At 31.0% G+C, this 12,369-nt stretch overlaps 2 protein-coding genes across 3 annotated transcripts in view; one reads left to right on the top strand and one right to left on the bottom strand.

The window, feature by feature from the left end:
- The window catches only part of sand (sandman), an 81,177-nt gene extending 76,127 nt beyond the window's left edge, over positions 1-5,050 (top strand). Inside the window, exons 5-6 of one of the 2 annotated variants that reach the window (XM_067046823.1) lie at positions 1,751-1,903; positions 4,195-5,050. In XM_067046823.1, coding sequence (XP_066902924.1) covers positions 1,751-1,903; positions 4,195-4,333 — 292 coding nt within the window. In that variant the 3' untranslated portion in view covers positions 4,334-5,050. The remainder of the gene's footprint in view (positions 1-1,750; positions 1,904-4,194) is intronic. The other variant, XM_014427532.2, reaches the window with a different exon arrangement.
- A 3,026-nt stretch (positions 5,051-8,076) lies between these two features.
- LOC106685063 (DNA excision repair protein ERCC-8) overlaps positions 8,077-12,369 on the bottom strand; it is a 22,614-nt gene continuing 18,321 nt past the window's right edge. The window contains exon 3 of the mRNA XM_014427545.2: positions 8,077-11,038. Coding sequence (XP_014283031.1) covers positions 10,428-11,038 — 611 coding nt within the window. The 3' untranslated portion in view covers positions 8,077-10,427. The remainder of the gene's footprint in view (positions 11,039-12,369) is intronic.

Below are 12,369 nucleotides of genomic sequence, written 5' to 3'. Positions count from 1 at the left end.
AGGATGTCTTGTGCGTTGCCATAATGTTCTGTACTGGCGCTTGGTTTGAATGAGGTCTTTGAGATGTTGTGGTAGAGGATTTGTCTTGCGTTTACTGGGGACATTATAGGGTGAGGAGGCAGACCAGACAGCTTGTTGGATAAGGTTTGTGAAGGAATGGACTGCGTCATATAGGTTTTCAGGGGTTTTTAGGGAAACATTATGATCGGTTTGGTCTGTTAAGATTCGGCGGAAGGAATTCCAGTTTACTGGGCCCCTTATTTATGAGGGTGGAGGTAGTACAGGAATTGGGGATATGGAGATAGTTAGGATACAAGGTATCTAATAATTAGGCTTTTGGGAAGTGGATGAGGTTTGAGGAACAGAGGGATGAGAATGTTGGGATTGAGGTTGAGGTTAATGGGGTGAAGGTTACGATTGCGGCAGGGCCTGAGTTGCCAGCTCTGATTCTCCAGTCATTTGAGCGAAGGACACTCCTGGTTTGTCAATTCTTGAGGGTCTCCTGGGTGGTCTCTGTATATAAACACACAGTTCACTAAAAGTTTATAAATAAGCGACAACTCACCTATAATTTAGTTCTCATGTGAGCAGTATCACTTAATATTACACTGACTGTTTTTTCACTACTGTTTTTATTTTAGTTCACTGGAAAATACACTCTATTGTGGGACACGAAGTAGCATATGTTCATTTGCTAACTAGCGCATGGAACGGTATAACAAAGGAACAGGGTCTTTTCAATTAGAGAAAAGATAGGAAATTTTGTTGTAAGACTTCAAGCCAAAACGTAGGGTAAGATAGTGGATCGTAAGGATTTTTGTATATTTTCAGAAAGAAAGAGGATATACGGAAGGGACTTGTACTGAAAAAGAGGTGGAGTAGGTTGAGAAGAGTTAATAAGAGGAAGAACTAGGGTAACAGGGTTAACATAAGAGTCAAAAGGTTTGTTAATCACATATCTAGGAGATTGTTGTTAAATAAGTTTTGCTTAATACGTTGTATGTTGGTCAGGTGATACTGAGGGTCAGAAAGAGCAAAGGATCGGTGTATAAGGTTCATAGCATCATTGATTTTTTGGTGCTAAGGGTGTGGAGAAAAATAGTTAAGGAGTCTGCCGGAATAGGTAGGTATGGTATACCAATCAGTAGTTAGGAAGCCATCGAGATTTCTGATAATAAGTCAGTCAAGAAGTGGGAGGGAATGGTCAAATTCACGTTCAACAGTAAACCGAAGACGAGGGTAATAGGAGTAATAGGCTGATAGAATTTCGGGGATTCTGTCAGAATTGAGGACAAGGAAGAATTCAACGTACTTCTTGACGAAAATTATGTCTTGAGAGAATAGAAGTATTCTGGAGTCGAGTAGGTCATTAAGAACAGTATTAGAAATATCAGGAGCAAGGCAGTTACTCATGGAAAGTCTGGAAATCTGGTAGTAAAATGAATCATGAAAAGTCATGTAACCAGAATCACAACAAAGTTCTAAAGCTGAAAGAAATGAGGTGAGGTTAAACGTGGTATGAGATTGAATAATAATCCAGTTCGTTTCAACAATAGGAAGGGCTTTGTCAATGGGGATGTAAGGAAGAAGGCTTTTGGCATTAAATGAGGTTAAGATAAAGTTGTCGGCTATATTTAAGAATAGTTATAGTTCTAAACCATTATAAATAATTATTTACATAAGTAAATAGATGTAACTTTCTAGGATGCTGCTCTAATGGAACATTATCATAAACATTTTATTGTTTTAGATATGTATATGGAGGAGCTATCTTATTTGGTAAATGGGAAAAGTGGGGACTCCTTGATGGTGCATATTTCTGCTTCATTTCCTTGAGTACTATTGGATTTGGAGATATTGTACCTGGTGATATGATCAGAAAAGACGAAGGCATTGAACTCAGGTAGTTTAAAAAAAAATAGATTCAATTACAGTTTTCATTTATTAAATATTAAGTGGTAAAACTACCTGAGCGTGAGTGTTGTCCACGATCGCTACTTTTCCTTTTTTATATATATATATATATATATATATAAAGTCATAAATTAATTACATAAATAAAGATAAATAATTTACAAAAATTACACGATTATTATTAGTAGTTAAATATTATCTAGTTTATTATTCTGTTGATCCGTTATTGTACAAATCTCTCTTGTTAACGCCCCTATAAATTTATAAATAATATATAGATTGTTCATTAATTGTACCTCCTTCTATCACAAAACAAGACATATTAAATTAACAATCATTATAATTCATGCATGAATCTTTAGAACTATTACTGATGTGTAAGAAACTACTCAACGAAGTAGAGAAACATCTAGAGTGATGATTGCTGCATAACATTTAGCACCTCTCCTCCACCTTACTCTTGTAATTGCTGCACGGGCTATCTCGACTACCAATCCAACAGCATCTACCGTGGATAGCTCTTTACGAAACCCATATTGAGCCCTCGAGAGGCCATCCATTTATACCCTCCGTGAACTCTTGTAACCTGAGGGAAAGGATTTTCTCAAATACCTTACCCATAGTAATGTATAAAAATAGCCTATAACTCCTAATCTATTACAAGTAGCTGAAATGTCATTATATCTTATTTTATAGTCCATTAAATGTACTTCAAATCGACCCTAAATATATTTCTGCATGTTCAAAAATTCATGAGACATAGTTTTTCCAAAAGTAATATTTGTTTTCCAAAAGAGAGAAAAAGTGATTTTGTTAATTTATTTTCGCAAATATCATGAAAATGACTAAACTTTGGAAGAATATTATCAATAACTACTTTATGGCATACTGAAAGTGCTTCAAATTCAATAAAATCTTAATATTTTACTATTTTTCATATCTCAAAATATTCAGCAGCCATTTAGAAAAAATACCATATCAGACCTAAGAAGCACCAGGGTCAACTTTTCACCATCGTTCTTATCAGGACTTTTTACGTTAGAATCTATAGACATATTATATAAGAATTACTTCTAGATTAATTAACAATTTTACTAAACTATTTAAAGAAGGAAGAGGATATTAAAATATACACCAAACTAAACAAAAGTTGTAATATCGCTCACCTCTAAATTTTATTATTAATTTGTGAATTTGTCAAATTGATATTATACAGATGAGGTACTAATGGTTATAAGTAACTTAATAAAAAAAGTGAAATATATTCATTGTAAATGGATTTCTATGTTTAAACAAAAATGGACTGCACTAAACAGGCACGAGACACCGTGTTCCGCTAACATTGTGTTTCCTTTCAAAATTTAAGATGACATACTTCCTAAGAGTGATTGCCTATAAACCTAAAAATAAACCCTATATCTAACCTTTCCTTTCAAAAGAAAGAGAAATAAAAAATAGTGGAGTTGATCACATCCATCTTGCCCCAACTCCTCTCTTAACACGCCCATCTTAGTAAGGCCCCCCTTTTTTGCTTAATTTTTCTTAAGGCTTTTATCCTCTCTCTTATACTCCTTCCATTAGGTTTAGGTAGTGACCTGCATTCCATTTGATGTTTTTTTGTCAATGTTTCACTTCTTCTCCTTACCATTTAATCAATTTTAACTTTCAATTCATTCACTAATGAATTAATACTGAATTCAGTTATGTTTTGACACATTTGCACTAGATTAAACTTAAAAGTAGGTGATCCATTCACTTCTAGTTAATACTGTCTGACTGTATAGTAAGTAAACTTACTTTAAAGTCTTATTACTGCTATTGTAAAAATGCAGTACTGGCATTTGCTTAGCAAAAATATGTAGCTACTGTGCTTTTACTAACACCAATCCATTTTGAATCTGTTGCCGCTATTTCTATATCATAGTTGTTTATTAACAATAAGCCAATAAACATTCAGTCTAATGGATATTAAATACAGGTGGGAATTACTTTTGGAGTATAAGCTCATGATTCTAATTATTTGTAGCCATTGTCGAGGCTGTTTTTAGAACAAAATAATATGACAAGGTAAATACAAGATAAGATATAAGACAAATGGATGCAATAATGATATATTACAAAATTCAAACATTCACATTATATCTCTTTAGATGTATATTAAATACATATTTTATATTATGCTTTTTATTGTTTATAAAATTAAGTATGGATTTCAAAATTCATGATTTTTCATTAAAATTACTGTTTTATTTATCGTCAATTTAACTACTTATTTTTTAGATTTATTTTTTGCTCAATGTACTTAATGCTTGGAATGGCCCTTATCGCAATGTGTTTCAACCTTATGCAAGAAGAAGTTGTCCATAAAATCAGGACTTGTGGTGATATGATGAGGAGAATAACAAGATGTAACCGATGAACAATCTAAACTTTAAGATACAAAATGAAACTACATTATCATAAGAAATAAGCCATACCTACTTTATCATTTACCCGGTTACTAAATGAAAAATTATAAATTGTGAATTAGTTAAATGGTGAAACAATAAAAAAATAAAAGTAACAACAATGAGAATTTCAAATAATTTTCAAAAAGTAATAGAAACAGTATTCACTAAAAGGGTCAGCTAATTTTTATCAATTTCCTTAGTAATTTATTTAATGAGATATTTTCATTCATACAACACAGTGTATTACCTCCAGTTTATTTTTTTATTTAATTTATTATTCCAAAATCCTTAATAGAAACCATTGAAAAATATGCAAATGTTTTTATTTAATTTATTTATACAATTTCATGTTTTCCTAATTATTATCATATATATTGTGATTTGAAATAATAAGATAAATGGGTGTTGTTTGCTATTTTTATAATTCACTAATCTAAAATCAAATGTCAAAAAAATTGTACAGAAGACCTATTTCTTAAGTTAATCATGCTCATAACCTTTATGCATAAAAAGACAATATATTAAGTGTGATTTATTTGCAAATATATTTTAAACAGTAATTATCTATTTTATGACATTCCTTAATTTTTAAACAAGGATGTTCATTTATTTTTGTTTTCTAGTGGTTAAATAAAACATCATTTTTTGGTTTTTCAAACATTGTATTTTATACAAAAGGGAGAAATACAAATTTTAAAAGAATACTGATATTTGTTTTTTTAATATATTTAAAAACCATACAATTCTCCTCCTTAAACCATAAAATTTGGATAATCTTTCTTAGACATTTTCATTCTTTAAGGTAAGGGTTGCCGAACATTTTTCACTATCCACAACCTAAAAATTTTCAAAACTTTTAACAAATCCCAAAAATCTATTTTTAGTAGTTCAATAACTTGTTAAAAATCCTTACTTTTCTTTTTGAATCAACATTTGTTAACAAATAAACAATCAGTCTTAATATTACTTATTTCAAAAAAAGAAATGTGAACAGAATAAAATTAATTACCTTACTTTCTACCACATTAGTCTGAGAAATTTAAATCATGTAAGTTCTATGATATTGGATAATTACCAGGGACATAAACTGTAATTTAATAAAAAAAAAATCCTTCAACTTCAACTACCTGCTTAAGTTGAAATTGAAAGCTGAGCAATCTGTATGAAAATTACTAAGACAAACGGCTTAGTTGTGAAGGTTGCTTTAAAATAGAGTCAGTTTGATTAAAGACATTGGTTATAAGATTTTCATCATTAGCATGACATTACTTAACTTGAACAGAATGAATCTCGTCTATCTTTTGTTAAGCTCATGATTGTGAATCTGAAGAAATATTATTAAGACTTTATTGATGATTATTCTACAATGGTAACATGTTTTGATAAATTCAGGAAACCTATTTCTGAAGTAGGGATTGATTTAAAATAAAGTATTAACCTTTTAATGTTTTCCAGTGCTCAAGAATTAAATATCTTTAGTTCAGCCAACCTCAGGGTAAGCTGCCAAGTCCAACCTGTTTTAACAAACTCTATCTACATTTTAATGGTACTTCTCAACTGTTTCAGTCCTAAAAAATTTGTTACTGGCGTAGACCATCAGTGACCACACAATAATATTGGCTATGAAGCCAAGCACACATTAACCTACTAAAAACCTCAATTTGAATTGCTAATATACAACCTTGGCCGCCCAGGCCTATTTTATCATAAATTCAAAAAATAAAAAAGCTATCTTTCTCTTACATAAAAATGTTATATTTCACTTTGAATAAATTATTTTGTAACAAGGAAAATAATAAAAAAAAAAAATTCAAAAACAAGTATTTATTGAAAGTAAACATTTTCAGTCTTTTGATAGGCATATAATTATTATCACAGTTTAATTTAGAATAAAAGTTATTATTAATAAATATTTGTATTAATAAAAAATAATAAATGATTTTCAGTCATGAATAAATGTAATCATAATTTTAAGTACAATGTGCACACATTATTTTTTTATATGTTCTCCACAAACTTTCATAGACCATTTTAGACATCCTTTCTTTTCTTTAACTGCAAAATGAGCTTTTTTTATAATTTTTTGTAATAAATGAAAGTTGGTGTAAAATAAAGAGACATTTTGCTGAAATCACAGACTATCTTTCCTATGATTAAGGAACTGGTCAAAATACAAAAGGCACATGGAAAGTTTTACAATACAATTTTATTTTTAAAAAGTTTTCAAAATAGTTTCACTGCAAAAAATTCACATCTCCATTTCTCTAAACCAGACTTCAAAGTAACCCCACCATATTGCTTCTGTGATTTGAGCACACTTCACATCCCAAACCCTACAAAGGTCCTCAATGACTCGTGTAATGTAACCATTTCAGCCTGTTTTTCACCTGAGAGAAAAGTGAAAAGTATCAGGGAACTTGATTTAGGCTGTAGATAGGGTACTCTAGTGGTTCTATTTCAGTGCTGGCCAAATATTCTGTTCAAAATTTGAAACAATTCACCATTGTGAACTTCATCCAAGCTGGGGAGCATCCAATCCAAACAGCAATGTTTTCTTTGGTCACTGATGAAGCTGGACTACCTGATCTTGGAGTGTTTTCAAGCTCAATTTTTTTTTCTTTTAAACTCCTGGTACAACAGGAACAGGCATGTTCCAACCCCACATCCACATCATATGATTAAATCACTCACATTGCAAAACTTTCCTAGTGACCTTTGAATATATAGAATTAATATCAGTCTTTTAACTCTAGACAATAACAATACCAAAAAAAGTATAAATAACAATCAATGTTTGGTGAATGTATTCAGTTTACTATGCTTTGATAACATCAGTTAACAGTGAATTAATAAATGAAAGAATTCTTCAATTAAATTTATATACATTTTATCACATAAACTTATCTTAATTAAACCTCTTAATTATATATTTGGCAAATGTAATTTATAAAATAATGACATAAATATACATAAATAATAACATAAAAATTTAAACTCCATACCAATTAAAAAAGTATACCCAATGAAATGATTAAAACTATTCCAATATATTTTAAAACACAACAACAAAAATGTAATATTTAGGATCTATATCATCAAATTAGAATACAAGGAGCATTGTTTTGCATGCTCAGACAGATAAAATTGATTTATAGAAAACTCTTAACTAACTAAATTTTATATCACAGCAAAATTTATTTAACATAACACTTCTTTGGCATACATAACAAATAATTGTATAGGTGTAAGTGCATTTTTCTAAATATTTAATAAATACTCAGGAATAACTCAATTATTTTAAACCACCCCCTTTTACAAACTTTAAAGAGGCTGGGTGAGTCTCAGGAGGGCTTCTGACCTCACAAGGTGGATCCATGGCTGATTTAATAGAATAAATAATGATCTGTCAAAGCCAAATTCAAAAGGAATATTCTCATCCCTCCACATATATCAGTTACAGTTCCCGCACCTCAATTTTTATAAACTGAGTACTGCATATTTATAAGTTTGTATAAATATCAACAGTGGAAAGGTAAAATGCAACCCACAAATTTTTAGAAATCAAGATTTTGTTGTAGAAATATAAAATAATATCTCAGGAATAAACTGATATAATAATACCACAAAAATAGGGAAAATCATAAAATTTTCCATTATTTATTGTTGTAATCCCCATCTGATCAGGAAATATAAAATTAAAGTGTTGTAAGCTGCTTACAATTAACATATTTTTCAGATCCATAAAAATGTGGGTTACAACAATAGCTGATGAGGAGTACAAAAATTTACTGTTAAAACAGAGCTAGAAGACTAAGATTACAAAAGCTATATTTTAAATATGATAATACTAAAATAAGTTAAAATTCTTATCATTATTTTGACATACTTTAAATATTACATAAATTGTTGCACAACAGGTGGCCTAATTCTTTACAAATTAGATCAAAGCAATCAGGAAACAGCTGTAGAAAGAGTTAAATTTGAATAAGTTTTTTTATAACTTAAGTAGTAAATGATGGAGGATAAAGTAGAGGTAACTGGGGAGTAGGGATCCTAAAGATGTGATTCTTGGAAAATCAAATGGTGTGGCGGCAGTCTTAAAAGAAAATGAAGGTTGCCCAGGATATTAGAGACCGAGGTAGGGCTAGGGTTGACTTATTGTTATTAAAATGCATCCCTGATAATAAATTCAGATTTAAAGTTAAATAATAAAAATAACGATAATTTTGATGCAAAAACCATGTTTCAACAAATGATCTTGTTGAGCAAAATTCAATTAAAGCAAGTAAAATTTAGTAAATCAAATTAAAGCAACTAATATAGTTACACAAAAATTGCAGGGTTGGATTAACAGGGTTAGAGAATAAATAAAATAAAAAATTTAAGAAGTTGAAACAAATTTAACGGTAATATAAACCAAACAAAACATTGAATTATTTGAAAAATTTAATGGGTACTGTATAGAAGAAAATGAAACAAAAAATTTGTTAGCTGAGTAAGGAAGTAAACGAGAGCCAACATACAAGTGTTTGGGGAAAAATAACCCAGGGAACATTATTAAAAGCAGGAAGTGTTAAAAAATTAAAATTTAGAGATAATATGCAGGAAAATCCATTTGAAAACAATGTTGAAATTAAAAGCACAAATAAAATTGTACATGACGTGGGAAGAAATTGAGGAACTAATTAAGTCATATATTTTAGAGTCTGCTTATTGATGGTATTTAATAAATCAAAATAAATTTAGTAGTTTTCAAGTGTTTTTGGATGAATTCATCTCTAATTTAGGGGATAGAACCTATAAGGCGTACGTTTCGAAAATTTTGAATTGGGATTATTTAAATTTTGGAAAAATGAGCCCTATAGAATATTTAACTTATTTTTCAATAATGCTGATGATACATGTGTCCTCACATTTAGTAATAACCCTTTGATTCAATCCCAAACTCTCCAGTCCTATATCACAATCCTCGAAGAATGGTGTCGAAATTGGAGGATAAAAATAAATCCCATCAAATCATATTTACTCTTCGTTGTAAACCTGCCGACTGCCCTACAGTATACTTTAATAATGTGGCTCTTACCCCTGTAGAACAGATTCGTTATCTGGGCTAAATCTTGACAAACGACTAACCTGGAATCCTCACACAAGACTGAAAAGACAGGAAACTGCACACAGATTCCGACTATTACAGCACTTACTAGACAATTAGACCGTTTGACTACTTACAACTCAGTACATAAGGCTGATCTATATAACAATAATAAGGGTATCTGGACATACGGTGTTAAGCTTTGGGGCTCCACTAAACTTTCGAATTCCTCCAATCCTTACAATCCAAAATCCTTCATAAAATCCTCAATGCTCCTTATTTCATTGCTAATAAAACCATACATAAAGACCTAAATATTCATTTGTAATCAATCTAGCCTGAACCAGATATCATTCCTTCCATTATAAACTCCCTAACCACCCAAACCCACTAGTTCCATTACTGGCAATCATCCGAGGTGCCTGAAAAGAAGATGGCCTCGTGACCTTATATTGTAAAATGTTTTTAGAGTTCTACTACTGGGTAGTTTCTTTACATGCTGCATCATATCATTATCATTATGTCATTATGATCAAATTTACTTGTTGTATTTTTTATACAGTTGTAAACATCAATAAATAAATTTAAAAAAAATTTCAATAAGAATGATTACAACAGAAAAATTTGAAAACACTGTGTTTATATTTATCATTTTAGACCTCAGAATAATAAAAACAATTTAAATTCTTATAATTATTTTAATAAATTTTAAATACTGCAATATATTCTTTTAGGGTGGACCCAATCACCCTAAAAATCTTAATATTAAAGAAATTAATATCCTCATTGGAAGACATCTTAAATTAATCAACAAATATCAGTCATTTTTACTAATATTAAATCGTGCGAAAAAATGGAGAGTCAGAAATCAGATGTTAAATCAAAGAAAAACATTTACATGCACACACAAGTGAATTTTTATATAAATTCTGAACAAATAAATTTCTTTATATGATTTTAAAAAAAACTAATTAATTTACCCAACATCGGTCCCAAAGCAGGGGCTTCGGAATCCAGCCAAGACTACCATCCAGTGAACTGGAAAATAATTGGGATCGATAGTTATTAAAACATATTGTTTGAATAGGCATGACATGCCCGAGTTGTAGTGAACACAACATATCCATAGTTTTGAAGTCGTATACACCTATATCTTGGTTTTCAGGCATGAATAATATGCCTGGCTCAGACCCACCACTGATGGAAAATTTATACCTAATCCTAATATTATAAGGAATATCATTGAATGGACCAAAATAGGCATTTTTACAAAGTTTATGAGCATTCCATATGGTCAAAGTTTTATCCGGGTTTAAAAGGACAACCTTATCACTAGATGGTATGATTTCAAAATTTGGAAGAATACCACCACCACCACAATTATCACCATTGACATACATTGGTTTTCTAAAGTGCCTGACATCCCAAAAAACAACTCCATTTTCTCCAGCTGTGGCTAATAAATTCTCATTTATACCACACCAAGATACTGATAGAACACCTGTCGGATGATATGGAGCTGTAGATGTGATGTTGCCTGACCTCAAATCTATCAAAACAACTTTTGGCAGAGGTGAGCCCACTGAAAAAAAACATACATACATGAAGTAAATACAATATTTATTATAAAGAAATAAAACACAAATAGGAAGGTTTTACAGCAATATAAAATTTTCAATGTAGGAAGCAAATAAGTCATACTCAAAAGATAGAATGAATAATAATATCAAGTATATCAAAAAGATCATGTAAACAAATAAAACATCTCAAAAAAAAATAATAATTTTAATTGTAGATCTAAACTCCTTTAAGTGTGATCTACTAAAAAAAGATTGTAACTGCTTCATAAGTATACATTGTATATATGAGTTACAGTCAGGTGTTACTCCAATATCAGCTAATCGAATCGATCAGCTGATTTGAATGTATATATAGAGCCGAACTGGACTCAGTAACAACTGAGTTGGTCATTTCTCTCTCCCTTTTCTCTTTTTTAGTGTTTGTGCTCACAAACGTTTAACTGGTGCCGAAACCCAGAAACTCTAGATACCAGAGTAATTTCTATTTTCAAGAATTTTTTTTGTTGTCGTTTTGTCATCTTTCAATTTTTTTTCTCTCATTTTTATAAATAATGACTACCAATGGGATCGTCAGCCAAGCGGTCTTGAACCTAAAAGCTTTAAATCAAAACAGGGTCGAAAACATCCCTCCCACAGAGGAGAATCCTCCACCCCTGGAGATTCCTCCACTACCAGCTGTCTCTCTTGCAGAGGCCCACACAATGACACTGGAATGGATCATAGAGCACATGATAACTGCCCAAGACTTAGGAAGGCCGTTTTTGACCTCGAACGGTTTACCGGAGAAATGTGATAATTGAGCAAGGGGTTGACCAACTTATAAGCCAAATTGAAAGCAAAGTCTATCAAAATTCTATTCAATAGTGAAGATGTGGTGGCATTAAAAGCAGCAGTCGTCTGCAGAGTAAAGAGCAGCATTCTCAACCACATTCAGGCAGACGTAGAGACCCCTAGAAGAGCTATCAAGGAAAGATTAAAGAAGACATTTGGAGGAGGATGGTGGGCCCCATAGGACATATTTATGATGATCAGCGAGATTAAGAAATCGAAACAGTCTAGTGGGCAGTGTTAAAGGCCAAAATTTTGGTTTCTATTTAGGTTAATTTTTTTTGGAAACTTTCCAAGTGACTTTTAATTTTGTTAGTTGTAAGTTTATGTTTATCCATTTATTTTTTTTTTTTCCATCTTCCTACCGTCCTATTTCGCTCCTGCCCATTATGGGCAAAATCCTAGAAAAACTCATATTAAAACGCCTTTATCCAATCCTTGATTCATATCATGTTATTCCTGATCACCAGTTTGGATTTAGAACATCTCATTCTACCATACAACA

The sequence above is a fragment of the Halyomorpha halys genome, unplaced genomic scaffold (assembly GCF_000696795.3).
Source record: "Halyomorpha halys isolate HHAL.00 unplaced genomic scaffold, Hhal_1.1 Scaffold654.1, whole genome shotgun sequence".
Lineage (NCBI taxonomy): Eukaryota > Metazoa > Arthropoda > Insecta > Hemiptera > Pentatomidae > Halyomorpha > Halyomorpha halys.
The sequence above is the reverse complement of the archived record's forward strand: the minus strand, read 5'-3'. Positions and strand labels throughout refer to the sequence as shown.